Genomic DNA, 22,236 nt, shown 5'->3' on the forward strand with positions numbered 1-22,236 from the left:
TCGGGAGGAACCGCTGGGCTCTTTGTATTCCGGGCGGGAGCACTTCATGTACTAGCTTCCGGACAGAGGTTCTGGTTTTCACATGAAGCACTTCTAACTTGGTCTCCACGAAAAGGCAGCGGGGTGAGACCCACCCTCCCTGACCCTCCTCAGGAAGGAAGGTGCTGGGTCAGTCCTGATAGGAGAAGCAGGCAGGGCTGCCTCGCAGCAGGTCAGGCCCTGGCTGTGCTGGGGGACCCAGGGAGCGGCGGGGGGGAGCCATGGGGAAGGCAGCTGCCTGCTGGTGGCTACATTGTGTCCTCTGCCCAAGCCTGGAAAAGCCAGGCTGACCCCCGGCTGAGTGGGCAGGAATGTTTGTGACGGGTGCCAGAATGGCTGGGAAATGGACACGGTGTCTTACATTTTAAATGGTTTATAAATAATGTAATCAGGGTGGGAGTGTCCAACTCCCCCATGCACAGTTAAGGAATGCAGGATGGGGGCGGGGGGCGGGGGTGGGGGGGAATAATCTCATTTGGAATTTTTTTAAAAGGAGAGGCTGTTTCCATTAAGATGCCCTTGTTTTAAGTAACAGAAGCCGTGAATAAGAACGGCTGATCTTGGTACTTATGGTCTCACAGAACAGAAAATGGGGAGTAGGAGGTGCCAAGGCGGGTCCAGCCATGTAACAGGACCCTCAAAACCCGGGCATTTTTCCTTTGAACCCTTTCCTCATCAGTGTCTTGCTCTTTTGTCCTTCCTCGTGCCTGCTGCCTCATGAGCAGGAACTGGCTGCCCCTGTCCCGAGGTTGCATCCGCACGCGGTTGTCTGAAGGCAGGGCACTGAGGGTGCTCCTGGCAGAGAGTTTCTCTTCACAAGCCTCACCCTTAGCAGAGAGGAAAACGTGTTTCTCCGTGAGGCTCCCACAGGCATTCCTTTATGTCTCATTAGCCAGACCAGGCCACTTAGCCACTTCCAGCTGCGGGGGAGTCTGAGAGAGCAAGGAGGCGGCTTCCCCACCATCTCCCATTGGACGTGGGCAAGGGCTGGCCGTGGCTCTGGAGTAGACAGCCGAGAGTATCTGCCACAGATAAACAGACGTGCAGCCAAAAATAAAAATGAAAACCAAAAGGCCTCCCCTGGGGCCAAAGGAAAGGTTTTAGAATGTACCTACAGTTTTAGTACAACAAAAGTTTTGTATATAAACCTCTCTTATATAAAAGAAAAAACAAACAAACAAACAAACAAAAACCAGGCCTGGCTATAAATGCATTTTTTTTCCATATAGAGTTAAAAAAAAAATAGTGGGACAACTTCAGAATTCTGCTGCTTCTGACCCCATGTGTCTCAGGGAAAAATCATGGATGTGTGTAAAGCTGAGTATGTATGCGTGTACAGGTGTATGCACGGATGTGCGGCACCGGTGTTGATAATGGCACGAGTTGGAACAATCAAGCACGCCCACTTCATGCTGCTAGGCCAGGCTCCAAGTTGGCCTGGAGAGGAGGGCGGGCACCTTCCCTTTGTGTTGCCTTCGGTGTGGTCTGGCTCCCAGCAAGGGCTAAGTTCTGTACCCTACTCCCACAAGGCCTCGTTCACCTGGGAGGGTTTGTGTAATGGCCTCCCTGCCACATTCAGAATCTCTGCCCCATCCCATCACACGGGTCAAACCCATCAGACCTGTCTTCTTGCCCCAGGTCGATTCTTTGCCAGGAGACCCCGTGCAAAGAAACTTCACGTGAGGTACACACAGGTTTTCCCACTATACCCAGCCATGCCTGAATCCAGTGGCTGACGCTCCAACCGAGATCCCCGCTGTGAAGGATAACACGTCTGCATCCCACCTGGTGCGAGGAGGGGCCTCAGAGGCAGAGGAGCCGCAAGTCTGACCCTGCAAGCTCTCCATCCAGGCGAGGGCACAGCAGATGAGATCTTGGGGGACTGGGGTTCTCCTTCGAGCAGGGATTTGCGGTAGCGTTAAAGCTATTTGTCCCTGCTAATTGTAGAACAAAATGGCAATTTTTCAGTATTAGGACTTGTGATTTGTTCATTAGCCCTAAAAGGGAACGCTCATGATAACAGCAACAGAGGATGTTACACCGGCACAGATATTAAGGTGAACTGAATTTCACCTGCTCCTAAAGCTGTAGGCAGAGTAAAGCTATCTTATTAAGGAAACACAAGGGTATATTCCCCAGCCTACTAAAATGCTGGGAAATGTATGCCAAAAAAATCTGAAGGACCGGCCATAAGATGGAAATGAAACCCATGCAAGGAAATGGTCTTTGGGGACACAGCAAGAACCCCACAGATCAACCTCAAAGGAGCTGTTGACAGCCAGGTCTCTCCAAGCTAATGCGCATGTTCCAGGCATAGAGTTGGGGTTTTAGTGCTAGATAGAAGCTTTGAGATAAGAGCTTCAATTATTGAGTTGCTTACTGTATGCTGGTGCTAGTTTAAGCACTCTCCATAGGACAACACTGGACATCCATACTGTTGCTCTTCCCAAAGTCACCCAGCCAGTAAGTTTAGAACCAAGATTTGAAGCCAAGTAGTTTGGCTCTAAAACCTGTCCCCCCCCCCCCCCCGCCCCCCCTCCGCACACAATACCGTTCCCACATTCTGAGGGAGTTTCTATGGGTTGCAAGTGAGGCACCCGGGTCAAGATAGAGTCACAGGATGGAGCATCGTTACATGACCCTAGCTCCTAGATCTGAATTGTGAACACACCCATGCGGCCCCTAGTACAGCTATCACCTTCCGAGACTGAGGTGGGCGGGAGCTCAGATATCCAGGGCCCAGGGAACTGGAGTGACCCCTCCTGGAACAACAGACAAGAGCTAGTATGTTCCCCTCCATCCTCAGATCCTCTCAGAATGGGCCAGAGGGTAAGTGCCGTCTTTCTGCCATCGGACCCTGCCCTCTGTACCACCCCCTCCCCCTAGGCAAAGTCCAATCACTGTGCCTCTGCGACTAGCCCAGCCTCCGGAACCTTCCAGGGATGTGGTGTGGTTAGTTGTTTCATAACTGCTCAGCCTCCATTTATGGGAAGAGGCTTCTCCTTCAGTTGGGACCAAAATGCAGGGCTTCCCTGTGGCACTGTCTCCTGGATTTTCATCTCTACCCAGCCAGCCTGGGCTGCGACTCCCCACGGCCCCTGCCGGGCGCTTGCCCTTTCTAAAGGGCCGGTGCTTTGCATGAATTTCTTCTATGTGTCCGGAGGCCCCGCTCCTGCCAGGCCGCCCAAGCTCACCTAGAAACACAATCTTCCTTCTTTTACAATCTACCTCCTCCGTTCCCGCAGGAAGGAGCAGCCTGAGCTGAGACCAGCAGCTCAATGGCGCCACCATGTGGAAGTCAGGGATTGAGCACCAGCAGAACACTTCCACCACCATCGCCCCAGCAGGTACCACCCACAAGAAGCCAGAGGCTGGCAGTGGGGAACAGGGACCCACATGGTGCAGCTAGAGACCATGCTTCTGGCCTGCAGAGCACAGAAGGGTACTTGGCACAGTGTCCCCCCGCCCCCACCCCAGCCCTAGCCCCAGGGAAGGCAGTGGCCACAATGGCCTCCTTGGGTTTCCCTAGCTCCAGAAGAGACCCATGGGGGCGGCCAACTCAGGGCTCTCCATTGGTGGCAGCTGGCAAGATGCTGACGCTGTTTCCCCTTTTGGAAAATTAGATGAAATTAGCTTTGCTAAATTCTCTTGTCAGCCCTGCCCACCAAATCCCCCAGTGATCTCAACAGGGCCCCCTGCAACTGCTAGCAGGATGGGGCTGAGTCTAACCTTCACCCCCACCAGCTTTCTCCCCTGGAGCCTGAGCCCACCTGCAGCTGCCGGCTCTCTGGCCCTGTCTCACTGCTGCCATCCCAGGCCATGCAGCTCTTTGAAAGGGTGGGGCCCGGGATTCTGTGCCCATCAGAAACGCAGCAATGTCTTTACCGGGGGGTTCTGGTGAGAGCAGGAGCTTTGCTATCAAAAAGAACTGGGCCACAATTCGGGCTCTATCTGAACCGCTTGAAGCAAGGAGACTAGTAGAGCTGTCCGAAGTCGTCTCCCAAATGGAGGAAATAACCTTTTCTTTACTTCGCTTGTTTGGTATGCGTCTACCCCACTATGCTCCATGAAGCAGACAGGATGTCTTCTCATGCTTTGATCTCCAGCACCCAGCACGGCGCCTGGCACTGAGGATACACTCAACAAATAACTGTGAAAGGAAGGGGAAAATACCTTCCCAACCGGATCTTTAAGAGCATGAAACGGGATGACATACATAAAGCAAGTGGGTCCCATGTGCTCTGTAAATGACAGTTTCTGGAGTGAGGGTAGCAGCCGAGTGGAGATAGGGTGAAAAGGCAACTGTGGAGAATGGAGATGGAGTTTACCAGGAAATTGTAGTAGGACTGCAAGAAGGGGCTCAGGTAGGCGCTATGAACTGAAGGTTTGTGTCCCACCCAACTTCATGTTTGAACCAAATTCCCGATGTGATGGGTTTAAAGGTGGGGCCTTTGAGAGAGGAATGGAGCTAGGGCCTCTCTAACAGAAGACCTCAGGGAGCCCTCTTGCCTCTGCTTCCACGGAGGACACAGCGAGGAGACAGCTGCCTGTGAACCAGGAAGTGAGGCTCACCAGACAGTGAATCTGTCAGCACCTTGACCTTGGACTTCCAGCCTATGGAACTGAGAGAATAAGACACCTATTATTTTTTATAGCAGCCTGACTGGACTAAAACAGTGGGTAATCATGAATTTATAGTAGATCCAAGTTATCGTGTATGACCTTTTCTCTAGAAGTATTTGGCTGCTGGGATGCAAATATGGAAAAACTGGATTATTGGGTTCATAATGGGTTGGGGAAATATATACATTTCTTGATTAGGGTAGCCCCTGCACTTATAAAGAAACACTTTTACTCAAAAAGTACATGCACAAGTAATGTAGCTATGATACAGTTTATTTCAACTAAACTAAAACAAAATACAATAACTCATTTCTTTGGGGGGGAAAAATTCTATGTATGCAGGGTTGTCCTGATTGACCATAATGTATTTGAGCAAAAAATATTAGGTACACCACACCTGAAAAAGCTCTCCGTACACAGTAGATACCAAATAACTTTGTTAAATGACCAGACATTTGGAAAAATCAAAACATGGTCATAAAACAAAGACAAATGCATGAGTTAAGAATCTTGTGAATTTAGAAAAAGACTGAGTCGTTATGTTTTTATCTGTATAAAAAATCGTTCTCCAGCTTTTCATTTGTACCTATGTTTTCTTTAATAGAAATAACCTAAAATTCAAAGGCCTAAATTTTTTCTTCGTGCAGCCTCAGGAATGTCAGATTCCCCTTCACACCTGCAGTTGTCTAAAGAGGAGCAGACCACTTCAAACAAAGACATGCAGATCTCACTTCTGTACCACATATGCAGATTCTGTGTGGGAAGAGTTCCTGATTCGGCTACCAATTCACTCAACTTAGTTCAAGACACAAGAACTGATTAGAGGACTCCGCTGGCTCTCATGTAGCCCATCAGCCTTTATCACTGAAAACCAGTTAGTGACACTTGGCCCTCAGCTTAATCTGCACAAATGCAATTTGGGAATTCTAAGACAGTGATGTTAGCATATTTAAATGTGAAATGCAAGATCCTGATGATTAAATAATTTATTTTTTAAATATGCAAGCTGCTGTCTTTTTCAATAATCACTTTTTTAATGAACAAATGAAAAACAAAATGGCAAAAGAAGCAAAAAACTTGAGTTTCCAAAATGAGACAACTGTAAAAATTTCATATATAAAGACATGACTGGGGTAAGCTTGTATTGTAATAATAATGGTTCATTATTGTATATAATTGGACAGTAAAACAGCCCTGTCTGAAAGCACTGGATCAACTGTCTCTCCAAATCCTTTTAAGACATGATTCTACATACTAAAATGAAACATTTTAAATAAATGCAATGTATCATAGGACTACCAGTTTTTATATTCCTAAAAAAAATTAACTTTAATTACTATAGCAATGATTTAAATACATGTGCTGTTAAAAAATTGTAAACATACTCTGACTTTCTTTCTTTACCTGCGAGATAATACTAAAAAGAAATTCCACAATTTCTTGATTCCTTCAAAACTAAGAACCAAAATATTAAACATAATAAATAAATATGCAACCTGGAGGCCTGGGAAGAGATATAGAATACCAAATGTAATACAGCAGTGTATTAAAAATCCAGTATTTCAGTATTAAAATTTCTTCATCTTAATACAGTTAGGTTTATTGCTAATATAAATAAGCTTCATATTAAGGCACCTGTCATTACCTCTGAGAAAAATTTGGGTTCAAAACAAAGGATATATGGACTGTAAATATGGACTATTTTTCTTTCATTCCATCCATTACAGATATTATCAATTTTAAATGTTAAGCTTTTGTACAGGAGTAAATATATTTGAACATATTACCTGAATATAGTTAAGATGTTTATGATACTTTGATACTTTAATTAATGTATACGATACCTCAATTAAAGTATGTAATACTTTAATGGGGAAATAGGCAAAATCAAATCAAGAAGGTTGACAAATGACTAAATACAAGAAACATAATGACCTTTAAAAACTACATTGTAGGGACAGTGACTATGAACAGACCTTGGCCAAGTCATTTAACTTCTCGGAGCCTCACTCTTTCCATTGGTAAAATTTCAGCACTAGCTGCTCTGTCAAGCTCAGAACACTGTTGCGAGACCAAATGAGGTGATGTAAAAACACCTGGCAAACTATGAGGCACTGAACAAACAAAGGGTATTATCATAGGCCAGATATCTCAAGTTTCTGATATTATGCTAACAAATAAGGTTATAGTCATTTCCTTTTGCATCCACTTGAGAACATCCTGTTTTAATCAATTAGGTAGTTGTGGCATGCATGGGACAAAAATTTATACAAAGAGGAAATCTCTAAATCTGAGCGTCCAGAATTTTATGACATGGTATTATGCTGTGAGTGGGGCACCCCACTGCCTGCTGGGGCTCAGGCGACCTCTGACACTTCCTTCCTGTAAAGAAGGGCAGACTGCTCAGAGAGCTTGGCTTCTGGCCTTTCCTCCAACTCCTGCACCATCTGCTATCCTGCAGCATGCACAGTTCCCTGAAAAGAACTACATCTCACAGCAGCAAAAAAAGGGTTTTAAGAGTATTAAACACAGATGAGCCCAATCACAGTACATGACTCAGCTTGGCATAAATCTGAAATGGTTCATAACCCCACCAGGTTCTCCCTGGCTTAGCCACAAGCCCGTCTTCTACATATAAAATGATTCCAGGCCAGCTTTTTCCAAAGTATGTTCTGAGGAATGCCAGTCAGGTTAGATGTTAACGAATGAGAAACATATCTGTGTTAAGTAAGTTTGGAATATGCAGAGGGAAATAAGTTTACTTACTACAGAATTTCTCAGTCTTTAATGTACTGAGTGTACACTGTAAAGAACAATAGACTGTACAGCATTTCCCAAACTCATCTGACCGCAGAACCCCACAAGAGTTATTAGAGAGCTAATAACTCTTCAAACACTCTTTGGGAAATGCTCGTCTAGCTAATTTGCCTGGTTTTAAACATTCCAGGGTTACATCTGGCAATAGTTACCCTTTTTAATTCCTAAAGGAGCAGAATCATTTTGCTCATAAGGCCAACTATTAAGATAACCTCCTGAATTCCACTCCATAAGTATCCTTCCCAAAGCAACTAAGAACCAAATTTCCTTTACTACATACCGAGGAATTCAAAGAAGTTACTCTCAAATTAATGAGAATTATGATTTTTAGGAAATCTTTATATCCTTCCTCAAACATTAAAAATACTAAGATCTAACACTAGATCTTAGGATCTAGAATTACAATTACTTTGATATGGGAGCATTTTACCACAATATCACTGCAATTAACACTATTAATAATAATACGTACTAGTAGTAATAGCAGTAGTGGTGGTGGTGGTGGTAGCACTAAGCACCCATTTTGTGCCTGAATCCTCACATGCTTTCTCTGAATTTAGGACCTACTATTACACTCATTTTATTTATTTTTATTTTTAATTTATTTTAGAGAGAGGAAGGGAGAGAGAAATATCCATCAATTGCTTCCTGCATATGCCCTGACCAGGAATCAAACCCACCAACTTTTGATTAATGAGATGATGCTCCAACCAACTGAGACACACTGGCCAGGGCTGTTACACTCATTTTAAAGGTAAGTACACTGAGGTTGAGAGTAATTAACTGACTTGCCAAGTGTCACACAAAGTAGTAAGGACAGAATCTCAAATTCAAATCTGAGACCTCACCTCAAGCTATTAATCACTACATAATGCCATCTTATATTTTGGTAACAAAACAAAAGCATTTAGGTCACATTCTGGTTGTTAAACTCGAAAGTTGGAGTGTATTCATACAGATCCAAATGGATTGATATTTGGTTTTGGATTTCCTTTTGAGCAAACTCCTAGGAATTCCTTAAAGAAGATACTTAAAAAATTTTTTTTTGTTTTTATATTTTTTAAAGCAGAGAAAAATAGACTGCTCTTTACCAATAAGTTTAGATAAGGGAAGGATTTCAGAAATCTGCATCCAAGGTGAAGACATTATCTGTGTTTTCCGCCATCACTGCAAAACGCTGATACTCTGAAACTCGTTTCTCAAAGAAATTTGTTTTCCCTTCTAAAGAAATGTTTTCCATAAAATCAAAGGGATTTTCTGCCTGAAAAATCTGAAAAAAAGAAGAAAAAGAAATGTTATTAGATATTCTGAAGAAGCCAAATTATATCCCACAAGAAGAGCAACAGATAACACCTATCTAGTCACCCACAGGACCACCTATTCCCTAAGGATCTGGAGAGGCTCAAGGCTGATAAATGTTCAGATGACTAAAATCACCTACTAACCTCTTCAAGATACTATGCTAGCATCTCTGGTATTCTAAGAAGTAGAAAGGGAAAAGGAGGTTATCTCAGGAAATGAAAGATTTAACATCAACCAACTAAAATGTTTTCAGCTTGAGAAATTTAAGACACCATAGATATTATAGACATTTTTCACAGGTATTACCATTAGGTAGTCACCTAAACATGATAGCAGAAAAGATTAAATTCCCAACAGTGTAGTGTAGACCTAAATATTTCTTAGTTCCATAAGAGAATAATCACATCAGGTAAGGAACCATGATGAGGTAAGACAGAATAAATCCTACCCACAGTGACCTTTCCAAAAAAGTGGGACATATGTTGACAAGAAGCTTTTTTATTGCTTCTCAATTCAAGAAGACGTGAAGATACAGCTGGCGGAAACTGTGAAACATTTTAATGAGTCATGAGGGGCAATAAAAGAGGACTTTTTAATTTAGGAGTATTCCAGCAGAAATTATGAACACCACAGAAAGAATACATTCAAATAACCCAATTAAAAATGGGCAAAGAATCTTAGTAGACAAGAAAGCATTTCTCTAAAGAAAATTTACAAAAGGCCAATTAGCACATGAAAAGATGCTCAAAATCATTATCCATTAGGTAAATGCAAATCAGGACTACATTAAGATACCATTTCACACACATTTAGGGCAGACAACAAGCATTGGTGAGGATGTGGAGAAATTGGAACTCTCATATACTGCTGGTGTTAATGTAAAATGGTACAGGACTGTAGAAAATGGTCTGGAAGTTCCCCTAAAGATTAAAACTAGAGTTAGCATATGACCCAGCAATTTCACTTCTAGTTAGATATCCAAGAGAAATGAAAATATATGTCCACACGAAAATTTATACATCAGTGTTCATAGCAGCATTCATAATAGCCAAAACGTAGAAATCACTCAAATGTTTATCACCTGTTAAATGGATAAAATTTAGTATAGCTAAACAAAAGAATATTACTGGGCCATAAAAAGGAATAAAGTACTGATAATACTTTCATTATACTAAGTAAAGAAGCTAAACACAAAAGACCATATGCTGTGTGATTCCACTTATATGAGAAATGGGATATACAGAAGAGGCAAATTTAAAGAGACAGAAATTAGATTATGGTGCCTAGGTCTGAGGTGGAGGTGGGGGAAAGAGAGATGTGACTGAATGCTAATCGGTACAGAGTTTCTTTGTGGGGTGATAAGAATAATGTTCTAAAACAGATTGTTGTGATAACTACATAAATGTGAATATATTAAAAACACTGTATTCTTCATTTATTAATAGATGAATTGTATACTCTGATTTATATCTTTACACACACACACACACACACACACACACACACACACACACACACAGGTGTGTGTGTATTGTCCTAAAAAATGTATACATACTTCAGCAACTGATAGCTTAATTTGAAAGTGAAATGTATTTTAATGAATACTGCCTTTATAATTATTCAAAGTGTGTGCATATATTTTGGAAATATATATATATCTTTTCTTAATTAAAAAAAAAAACAACACACTTCTACGCTAGTATGGTTGAGTGGTAGAATTCTGTGAAATTTTTCCTGTCAGAAAGTGTTTTAGGAGAGAGTGAAAATTTGTGCTACCACATACAGCCAGATAAGTGGAAAAAGTACTGGACCAATAGTTATAGATTCACTGGATTTAAAACTGGCAACCTTCCAAAAATCTGATTCAAATCATTCATGGCATAGACAAAGTAACTAAGACCAAGTGAAATTAAGTGACTTGTTTTTGACACACTGAAGTACTCAAATATTTACCGACTAATACTAAACTAAAAGAGAAGTTGAAAACATCATAAACATGGCTCCTAATTGAAATTCTGTATAAATGACAACCATTTGCTAATTTAAGTAATCTCTTATTTTACCAAAAATTGTCATCATTAAGAATAGTTCTTCTTACAGCTCCTTGAGTTCAAAGTTTAGTTTATGTATTTTAATTGCTGTTTTCTTAATATATACATTCAAGGCTATAAATTTTCCTGAGGATTCTATAAATTCTGACACATAGTAATCTTATTGTCATTTAGTTTACATTTTCCATTAGTTTATATTTTCACTTTTAATCTCATTTTAAAGGATATCTTTTCAATTTCTAAGTAGATGGAACTTTTTGGCAATCTTTTATTATGACTTTCTCATTTAAATGCATTAAAATCTAAGAGGTCTGTATAATTTCTGCTTTGGGGAGTTTATTGAGATATGTTGAAAGCCTGTGAAAAATGATGTTTTACACTATGTTTAGATTTTCTTTTGTAGGAGGCATGTTTTATATACCTATATTTAGCAAGTTCCCAAAGGGAAAACTAGACCCAGGGGTCCAAGGTTTTCCAATAAGCAGGAAAGCATGGATGTGTGGGTGTGAGGATATGGTGGTGGGATAAAGGATAGCGAGTTCACGTTAAGGTTTAAGTACACAAATTAATTTTCTTATAACAAACATATTGGTATAACTTAGGAACAAATATAAATTTTTAATACACAGTTTATAAATTTATGAGATCATATTAATATAATTGTAATCTTGATTTCTCTCATTACTTATCGATAAACAGAGAATGTTGCAACTAAAATTATAAAATACTAGAGGCTCGGAGCATGAACTTCGTACACTCAGGGGGTACCTCAGCCTGGCCTGCGCCCTCTCACAGTCTGGCAGCCCTCGGGGGATGTCTGACTGCGGGGAGTGGGCCTAAGCCAGCAGTTGGACATCCTTAGCACTGCCACACGGAGGCAGCGCACTGACCTGCAGTGAGCATCTGCCCCCTGGTGGTCTGTGTGCATCATAGCAACCGGTTGTTCTGCCGTTCAGTCAATTTGCATATTAGCCTTTTATTATATAGGATAGTTTATCTTACAAAAACCTTTCCCACACCTGACTCTTTACAGTATTTCTGTAGTTACCAGAATATAAATGCATAACCAAAAAAGGTAATAATTACCCAGAATCATGAATTTCATAAGGCTTCTCATTAAATGCAATTTAAACTTACATTTCCATGCTAAGAAATCAAACTTGTACTAGTAATTTTTAATTACCATGGTGTGGAACACAGTAAAGTTCTGTGAATGTTCCACTTACGTTGAATACAACATAACCACTTATTGTGCCTTTACTGTAAGTATGACACTATTTTAAATGCTTTAAACAATCCTTTGTGGTATTATTATTATCATCTCCATTTTATGGATAGGAAACTGAGATAAAGCTTAAGCAACTTGCCTAAGGCACATAGCTAGGAAGCAGTGGAACCAGGATTCAAACCCAGGCAGTCTGGCTGCAGCCTCCATCTGCTACGTCATGTGAAAATCACACCTCTTTACGAAACTCAGATACATTATATCTGATAAACAAAGTGACAGAAATAACTTCAAGACAACTGAGTTCAAAGAGTAAGTTATGATAGTTAATGTTGTCATAATAACTATTTCCTATTTCAAAGTATTTACCCAGCCCAGTTGGCATGGCTCAGTGGTTGAGCACCAATCTATGAACCATGTGCCCAGGTTGTGGGCTCAATCCCAGTGGAGGGTGTGCAGGAGGCAGCTGATCAATGATTCTCTCTCATCAGTGATGTTTCTATCTCTTGCTCCCTCACCCTTACTCTCTGAAATCAATAAAAATATATTTAAAAAAAAGTATTAACCCCAAAATTACAACAAAGATACATGGAGATTTATATGAGGGTAAAACACATATATGCATATGAAATGCAATTATTTAAAAATAATCCGATTTTAAATAATACATGCAATTATTATAAAATAATTTATTGAGCTTATTAATTCTAAGATTTATCAGCCTCCTACTTCTGTTATGAATTTCATTTCACGTTTCAAAGTATTTTGCAAAGCCAATTTGTTCATGCAAAACAATGGAATGGACATTTTAAAAGTAAACTAGTATATTACAAATGATTTCAGTTGAAATACAATATTTTAATCACCTCATTTGACAATAACATTTTAGCTTAGTAGTAATACATTTTAAAACATCTTACTTTTGAGAATCCAAGTTCCACAAGTAATCTGTCAGCTACAAACTCAATATACTGTTTCATCAAAACACAATTCATTCCAATGAGGCCAACTGGCAAGGCTTCTGTTAAGAACTCCTGAGAGAAAAAGAAAAATAGATTATAGTACAAAGACAGAACAATAAGTATGTATCTTCCAAATAAAAGGATAGTTTTAGTCTTATTAATCTTCTAAGTCACTAATCTTGTCCAAGAAAAGTAAACTAGGTTAAATTCTTTCAACATGGCAAACAATGTCCATTTTTTTTAAGTTGATTTCTTTTTTTAAAAAATATATTTTATTGATTTTTTACAGAAAGGAAGGGAGAGGGATAGAGAGTTAGAAACATCGATGAGAGAGAAATATCGATCAGCTGACTCCTGCACACCTCCCACTGGGTATGTGCCCGCAACCAAGGTACATGCCCTTGACCGGAATCGAACCTGGGACCTTTCAGTCTGTAGGCCGACGCTCTATCCACTGAGCCAAACCAGTCAGGGCCAATGTCCATTTTTTAAAAAAATGTTTGGGATATTTACTGTTCACATTATTTCACATTCTCAAATAGCCAAAATAAATGGAAGCTAATTATCAAATTACTGGCACTTTTAATTTTTATATTGACTGATTTTAGAGAGAGAGGAAGGGAGAAAGGGAGGGAAGGAGGGAGAGAAAGAGAGAGAAATATCGATTTGTTGTTCCACTTATTTATGCATTCATTGGTTGATTCTTGTATGTGCCCTGACTGGGGATTGAACCCGAAACGTTGGCATACTGAGAGGATGCTCAAACCAACTGAGCTACCCAGTGCCAGGGTAAATTATGGTACTTGGAGATACTTTGTTCTGAAATATCTAGAAAAAGATTCACCAAAAATAATCATTGTGGAGAATATAATTATGGAAGGATATTACAAAAGAGAGAAAACACAATTAACAAAGAAAATGAGACTGGAAGAGGGTTGGGAGATAAACTGTACTCCAAGTATATTAAAAGACAATGGTAAAGTGTTAATAGAGGAAAAATAAAAACATTAACCATCTGGACTTAGTTCTCAAAATGATTACAGATATCAAAATGTATTTTATGCCTTTTCCCCTCTCCCAATATAAAAAGTCTGGCCGTTTAACTATGCAGTATTTAAGAACATTCTTTAAAATTTGTTTTACTTTTAAACTAGTTCTTTCAAATAATAAAAACACATCCTAAGTGGAGCATCCAGATCTTTCTAGTCATAGATCGTTACATGCTATAAATTGAGTTTTACTATTCATTAATTAATTTATTTATTCTATAAGCATCTGGTGCATGCTTCTAGCTAGATACCCTGCTAGATTTTTGAGAATACAAAACAAACAAGAAACTGTCACTTCCCTCTAGTAGCTAACAATCTAAAAACATAAAGCTAAAATAATTAAAATAGTTTGTTATGGCACAAAATTTGACAGGTCAATGAGACAGAAAAAAAACAGTCCTTAAACAGACTTTATATACGTAAAGTATGTATAATACTTACATATAGAGCAAATTATAAACTGACATAATAATTGTAATACATTATCTACTGGTCCTGTCAGATTGACCATATGAAATTGCTGATTTTTATTTTTACCTGCAAAATGGCAGTTTCATATGAGTCAACCTAATAATAGAACGATACACACTTCAGAAAGTGATGTGTTAATCATATATAAGCTTCCCTGCTTACCTGCTCAATTTCAACCGCATTAACGATGATCTCCCTGACCCTTTTTTCTGAAGGCTTATTTACTAAGTATCGAAACATCAGGCAAGCAAAGTCACAGTGAAGCCCCTAAAATAGAAGAAAAAATGTCAAAAAAACCCCAACAAGTTTAATCAGCTATTTTCACACAGGGATGTGTCAAGCATCAGATAGAATAGGGTCTCAGAATGCAAGAATGTAGAAGAAGGATTAAGAGGGCCAGGAGGTTCTTTTCTTCAGATCTCATTAAAATGCAAATTACAATAACCCGTAATAAAAAATTTCAGTGCCAGCAAATCTTAGCTTATCAACATGAAAAAAGGATAATTAACAACAACAAAAACTATGACCAAAAGCATTTTGGAAAGGAAACCAAAGCAAGAAGAGCTATATAAAAGTTCATTCATTTTTTAATGTCTAAAAAAATTAAGAAATGATTTTTAAAAGTAAGTATTTAAAAAACAGATGAAACACTCAGATTTTGAAAAGACATTTATATTAAACTAGAGGCCCGGTGCACGAAATTCGTGCACGGGGGGTGGGGTGGGGGGGTGTCCCTCAGCCCGCCTGCACCCTCTTCAATCTGGGACCCTTCAGGGGATGTCCGACTGCTGGTTTAGGCCCGATCCCTGTGAAGACATCCCTCTCGCAATCCAGGACCACTGGCTCCTAACCACTCACCTGCCTACCTGCCTCGCCCCCCAACTGCCCTCCCCTGCCACCCTGACCTCACCCCCAACTGCCCTCCTCTGCCACCCTGACCTCGCCCCCAACTGCCCTCCCCTGCCACCCTGACCTCACCCCCAACTGCCCTCCCCTGCCACCCTGATCTCGCCCCCAACTGTCCCCCCCTGCCACCCTGATCTCACCCCCAACTGCCCTCCCCTGCCGACCTGATTGCCCTTAACCCCCTGCCAGCCTGATCTCGCTCCTAACTGCCTCTGTCTTGGCCCCCACAACCATGGCTTTGTCCAGAAGGAAGTTGGACATCCAAAAGATGGCCAGTTGACCTGGTCTAGATAAGAATGGCTCAAGATAAAAATGAGTTTAGTGCAATGAAAATGGAAAGTGAAGAATTAAGCATACCATTTGAAGCTGAAAAAGCAGAAATGACATTGCAAATAACTCAACCAAAGAAAAAGTTGTGAAATACCTTGACAACAGAATGGTTATGCAAATACAAGAAATGGTATAGAATGTTAAATAGTTGAAGAACAGAGCAAGGAGATTCAACCTACAATAATTTAACCCATAATAAACACAGATGTTCTAAAGCTAAAGACAACAAAGAAAATTTCAAAAAGTCAAAAAAAAAAAAAAAAAAGAGAGAAGCCAGAGATACAGAAAGATGATGGCATTCCAAACAAAATTAACAGAGAAGGACACTAAGGCAGAGTCGATTAACATTTCTAAACCACAAGAAAAATGAAACAATTTTGTAAGTCACCAAAGGGTGAAGAAGAGGAAGACACAGCCACTTTAAAGGATTACAAATGAGAGTTTTCTTAGGTTTTTCTAAATAAATCAACAAGTAACTGAAAACTATGTACAATAATAAAAGTGTAATATGCTAATTAGACCAGACATCCTTCCAGATGAAGCCAGGGCTGCACACTGACCACTAGGGGGCGGCTCCTGAGTTGAGCACCTGCCCCCTGGTGGTCTGTGCATGTCATAGTAATTGGTTGTTCTGCCGTTTGGTCGATTTGCATATTGGCCTTATATTATCATATAGGACTGAAGGCACGATGCACAAAATTTGTGCAAGAGTAGGGTAATGGTATCTCGCAGCCCTTTTCCAGTTGCATTAGAAAGTTAAATGTTAAAAAGCCAAAAAGAAAATGTGTGTGATTACTTAACTCATCACACAAAGCTCATCAATAAATTTCAAGGTTTTGTATGTTAAAAAAACAAACAAAATAAAAAAGCAAGACAAACTGGGAAAATATTTGCAATAGATATAACAAAATTCATATTTTATATTATAATCATGATAAATATTTTTAAAAATCATTTAAAAATACTTAGTGAAAGAGCTCAATCACTATGCATTAGGAATATATACCAACGAAAGTAAAGACAAGAATAAGCTAATACAGAAAAACAATATAAATGACTAATATTATTTTTAAATGTTCAATCTAAGTAGTAATCAAACAAATGCAAATAAGACCAATAATGAGATATCATTACCCTATCAAATTTGTCAAATAGCCTGGTCAGTGGTTGAGCATCCACCCATGAACCAAGAGGTTACTGGTTCAATTTCTGGTCAGGGCACATGCCCAGGTTGCAGGCTCAATCCCCAGTAAGGAGCATGCAGGAGGCAGCTGATCAATGTTTCTATATCTCTATCTCTCTCCTTTTCTCTCTCTATTAACAAAACAAAACAAAACAAAACCAATAAAAATATATTTTTAAAAAATTTGTCAAATATTTATCACATAAATCCAAATTCTAGTAAGAGAATATTAAGAAAAGACACATTCATAGGTTGCTAGGTAGGGCTGAATATTGCTATAAAATTTCTGGGAAGAAATCTGCAAGCAAGTATGAATGACCTTTAAAAGTTTTATACCTTAAAATCTAGTAATTCTACCTCTAGTAAATCTAGCTTAGAAAAACATTATGAATTTGGGACAAAGCTTACATACAAAGATATGCATTTTGCATTATAGCAAAGCAAATAAACAAAATATCTGGAAACAACCTAAATTTCTAACTATAGAATAGTCAAACAGTAATATTCATTAGAATATTATATATCTAACAAAATTACTGTTTACAAAAAATGCTTACTGTCATAGAAAAATTCTCACAATATTCTGCTAAGTGAAAAAAAAGAATAGCTTACAAAAATACAAGAATATCTCAAATTGTAAAAATATGATGTCCGTATATATCTACATAGATTTAAATGTCAAAAAAACCACCCAGAAAGAAATGCAATGAAATACTAAAAGTGATTATCTGTGTTGAGATTGAGTGATTTTATTCTCTTACTTCTCTATAATAATCAGATATGACATTAATAATAAAAATATAAGAAATTTAAAGACATGAAACAATAAAAGGTAATTATACAAAGCATTTTATGGCACTTAAAAAGTACTCACACATACTGTTTAATTGTATTTTAACAAAACCCTTTTAAGGTTCATATTTGAAGACACTGAGACTCAGAGAAATGAAGGCCACTTTGAGGTAAGCTCAGCCAGGATTAGTGTAGTCAATAAACATGAACTGAATTGCTGTAATGGACTAAATACTGAGAACAGAAAGATAAACTCAAGGAGCTTAGAGACTAGCAGAGAAGAGAGAAAAGATGTACAATATATGTTATGGACTGTAAGATAGGAACAAGTTCCAGTTTCACAGCGATACATGGAGGAAAGAGTGATCAACTTTACCTAATTAGGTCACGAAAGTTTGAGTTGCAACTTTAAGAAGGAAACCAACAAATTAAAAAACTGGTAGGAAAGATGGAAAGGGTATTGCAGGTAGAGGGAGACAAGGTTTAGTTACTATCTGGGTGTGTGTGTGCAAAATAAAAGAAACCATCTAAAATGACTCCCAGATTTCAAATTTAAATGAGTGAACGGAAGTTGGCAACCCTCAATAAGCTAGGGAAAACAGAACGAAGAATAAACTTGGGGAGAAAGATGAGTTTGACTTCGCCTTCCAGGAAAAACCATCTAACGTGCACCCGAATACACAAGTTTGGAGCTCAGAAAAGAATAGATGGACTTAAGATACTTAAGTTTTGGTTGTTACGAGCATCTGGGTGGTAGCTAATTCCATGAATAAATTAGATCAGTCAGGAGATCATACACAGTGAAAGAGGGAACCAGGATACAATATTTAAGGATGAGCAGAGGAGACTGAGGAGAAATAGTTAAGAGGCAGGAGGAAAGCAGTGTCTTAAAAGCCAAGGAAGAAATGACTTTCTTTTAATTACCAGGATCCTTGTGTCACCATAAGCATTTTCCGGGGGAAAGAAAAATAAATGAACACCAAGTATAAATACAAATACTAATAGAAGAATACTTCATTCCTTACTTCATCTCTGCTGATGAGTTCATTGGAAAAGGTGAGTCCAGGCATCAGACCTCTTTTCTTTAACCAGAATATAGCAGCAAATGAGCCTGAGAAGAAAATTCCCTCTACAGCAGCAAAGGCCACCACCCTTTCCCCTAGGAGACAAAAACTAGTTTCATTGTACGAAATATTATATGCTGCAGACATTTTTAAGCTACACACACACACACACACTTTACATATTTTTATAACAATATCACAACTATTCTGCCCAGAAACCAAATCAAGTTAGTGCAATAGCCAAGAGTCCTTAGGAGGAAATCTGCCTCCTCTACCTACTAGAGCAGAAAAGTACAGAAAGGTATATCTACTTCAAATCCTATGTCTAACACTGAACTCTCCTATAGGTCTTGGTATGTAGATAAAGGAGAACCTTCTACACTAAAAAAGAAGTGATTTATCTGTGCACCACACGTGCCTGTGAGTACAGTAAGTGTGTGGTGTGCCTCAAGAATGGAGAGTAGAAGATGGCTTTTATAACAAACTAGAGGCCTGGTGCACAAAATTTCATGCACGGGTAGGGTCCCTAGGCCTGGCTGGCATACTCACTGTTAGGCAAGGACTTTGCAGAAGCCAATCTCCTAACATGTCTCTAGTGGCAGCATATCTGCAACATTATATCTTGCGGATGATTATAGGTTTAACCCAAAAGAAGATCCTTCTCAAGCCCCTATGCCACATTGCATACCTGAAATATTTATGTACATGTCTGTCTAGGGAGAAAGGTTTGTTCGGTAAGACTGTAAAATAAAGGCAACTGAGGACGTGAACCGACTAAAGATCATAGTTGGTATCCCAGTACTTGTTGGGAGACCAAATACACAATAGCAGGCTCTTAATAAATGTGTCCTGATCTAAATCAATGGAAACTATGTAAGTACTAGATGATAAAAGACATTATGAAATTGCTAAAACTTGATGCAAAAACTGAATAAATATTTATAACTTCCCAAACAAATGTCATTATAATATTTAATTTCAAAAAGAAAGATGACTAAGTTTAAATATTACTGGCTGTCTCTAAATAGTGTTCTGGTTTGTTCTTGTTCTTTTCCCTGATTATCGTAAACAAACCAAATCAGATAGATCAATTATATCAAATACAACTATTCTGCCCAGAAACCAAATCAACAAGTTTTTTCAAAATCTTTTTAAAATTAAGCACTATATCTCAATTTTTAAAAAACTAAGCATATATTTAAGAATTTTTAGTTATACTGGAGTTGAATCTTCTTATAACATGTTAACTTTCAAATAAGCTAATGCTTTTTTAAGGAATATTCTTAAATTCTCTTTAGCTAAATGTAAAGGATTAGAAGAGTCTGGTTCTGAGGAAAGAACAGTTGTTCTACTGCATTCTAGTAGGTCACCTAAAATACTAGCAAAGCCCTAAGCCAACTTCATCAAGCTAAAGGCACTACCGGGCAGGTGGCACCATTAGTTCATAAAACTGCACTTCCCCAGCCAGTTAACAGGAAGTACAGGTGTTTGGTGAAGCGAGACAATGTTTTCGTGTCTTTTAGCTCCTCTCCCAAAGAGAGCCACCAATGTGTTCTTCACTTTTTCCTTTCCCACCACCCATTCCACTCTCCTGCACCATTTGAGACCATGTTCTTTTCCCCGAGGTCCTGACTCAGAACCCTAAACGGAGTTTGCCTTGAGAGTAAGCAATAGGGAGAACTTAAATGGAGCCTCTGGTGCTGCATGCTGGCTGCACCCTCCTTTAATTTTCTGTATTTCTAGGTTGCTTTCTTTGGCAGTGTCATGAAATACATGCTTTCTTGGCACCTGTTCTTCATTTTTTTTTTTTTTGCCTGTTCTCAATTTTCCATCAGTAATTATCCATCCTAATATTTTCATTGCATATTGAACACCTTGGAATTTCCCTTTTTTTAATCTCTAAAGCCATTGTTTCTCAAAATGTGCCTTTCAAACCATTTGTAGGAAATCAACTATGTATAAAATACAGATTCCTCAGTCCTACCTGGGCCTCTTACATCACTCGGGTGAAGACCAGGATTCTGCAGGGCTTTTCCACAAATTCTCCAGTGATTTTTTTGCACATTTAGAATCACTGTTTTTCTCATTCTTAAAATGAACTGAAGGCAACACAAATGTATCTGTTTCTTCCCTAATGTACTGTAAGCTTGTCATACCTTACATTACATCACTGACTGTCAATGTGTGCTCCAGGGATCGCTGGAAATTCACAGACCAAGGAGGTCTGTGGGGTCAAAACTATTTTCTTAAAAATACGAAGGCACTACTTTATATTTTTTACTACCATTCTCTCCTGAGTATATAGTGTTTTGCAGATGCTACATGGCATTACCATAATAATCTGAAAAGCCTAGTAAAATACTCTCTCTTTTCTAACTACTTATCTGAATGAGGGTGGATTTTTTTGTACACTTCAACTAAAACAACATCATGCAAATACAGAAGCAGATATAATTCAGCTGTCTTCTATTTAGTCAGGCATTAAAAAGATTTGCAAAAATTATAAAGTATGTCATTCTCACTAATTCTGTTCTGGAAAATATAGTTTTTTCATAAATATGTTAAAATCTAACAGGTTATTCTCATTTAAAAATGCATTAATAAATATGTTTAAAGTTTATTAGTTTTAATTTCTAATACAGAAATATCAATAACCCACACAAATAAAAGCACTCTGGAGTCCTCAAAAATTTTTTAAGTGTACAAATGAGTCCTGAAATAAAAAATCTTGAGATCTGCTTCCCCACATTTTAATTCAATCCAGAAAGTAAAGAACACAAATTATAAAATAGATAAGAATAAGACAGATACTTAGAGCTATTCAAATGAATTATCTGAACAGTTTAATTAATTTTAAAAAGATGTACTGAGCAACTACTACATATAAGATACAATGTTAATCACTTCCTTTAAAAAGTTATATAATTTCAACTCATCCAGAAGAGTAAAAAATAAGCCTGTTCCTGCAAATGGTTCCTTGCTCTAGTTGAATGCACTAATCTTTAGTTTTTCAGAAACTATATATTTGTTTCCTGAAGAATGTAAGACTTTGACTCACCTTAAATTTAAAAAATAAACATTCCTGAAAGCAGATATAAACTGTGGACTGCTTTAAGACTCTTGCCAGATTCTATGTGACTGACGTATTTACTTATTATACACTGACATCTTAGCCTTTCAACTTTCAATTTATTAAACAGAATAGATACAGTTTTCAATTATTTTAATTTTTTAAAATAACTATTGATTTTAGAGAGAGAAAGGGAAAGAGAGAGAAACATCGATCTTGCCCCACTAGGGGATGAACCCACAACCTGGGTATGTGCCCTGACTGGGAATCAAACCCACCACCTTTTGGTGGCCAGGACAATGCTCCAACAACTGAGCAGGGCAGTTTTAGATTATTTTAATCCTGGTTCCTA

At 38.7% G+C, this 22,236-nt stretch overlaps 1 protein-coding gene across 3 annotated transcripts in view; it reads right to left on the minus strand.

Annotated features, from left to right (window-relative positions):
- Nucleotides 1-4,917: 4,917 nt before the first annotated feature.
- The window catches only part of RRM2B (ribonucleotide reductase regulatory TP53 inducible subunit M2B), a 30,297-nt gene continuing 12,978 nt past the window's right edge, over nucleotides 4,918-22,236 (minus strand). For 2 of the 3 annotated variants that reach the window (XM_036337939.1, XM_036337941.1), the window contains exons 6-9: nucleotides 18,776-18,909; nucleotides 14,702-14,806; nucleotides 12,978-13,091; nucleotides 4,918-8,749 (exon numbers count right to left, since the gene is read on the minus strand). In XM_036337939.1, coding sequence (XP_036193832.1) covers nucleotides 8,597-8,749; nucleotides 12,978-13,091; nucleotides 14,702-14,806; nucleotides 18,776-18,909 — 506 coding nt within the window. In that variant the 3' untranslated portion in view covers nucleotides 4,918-8,596. Of the gene's footprint in view, nucleotides 8,750-9,354; nucleotides 9,702-12,977; nucleotides 13,092-14,701; nucleotides 14,807-18,775; nucleotides 18,910-22,236 lie in introns of those variants that run through there. The other variant, XM_036337940.1, reaches the window with a different exon arrangement.

This window comes from Myotis myotis, unplaced genomic scaffold, assembly GCF_014108235.1.
Source record: "Myotis myotis isolate mMyoMyo1 unplaced genomic scaffold, mMyoMyo1.p scaffold_m19_p_16, whole genome shotgun sequence".
NCBI classification, from domain to species: domain Eukaryota; kingdom Metazoa; phylum Chordata; class Mammalia; order Chiroptera; family Vespertilionidae; genus Myotis; species Myotis myotis.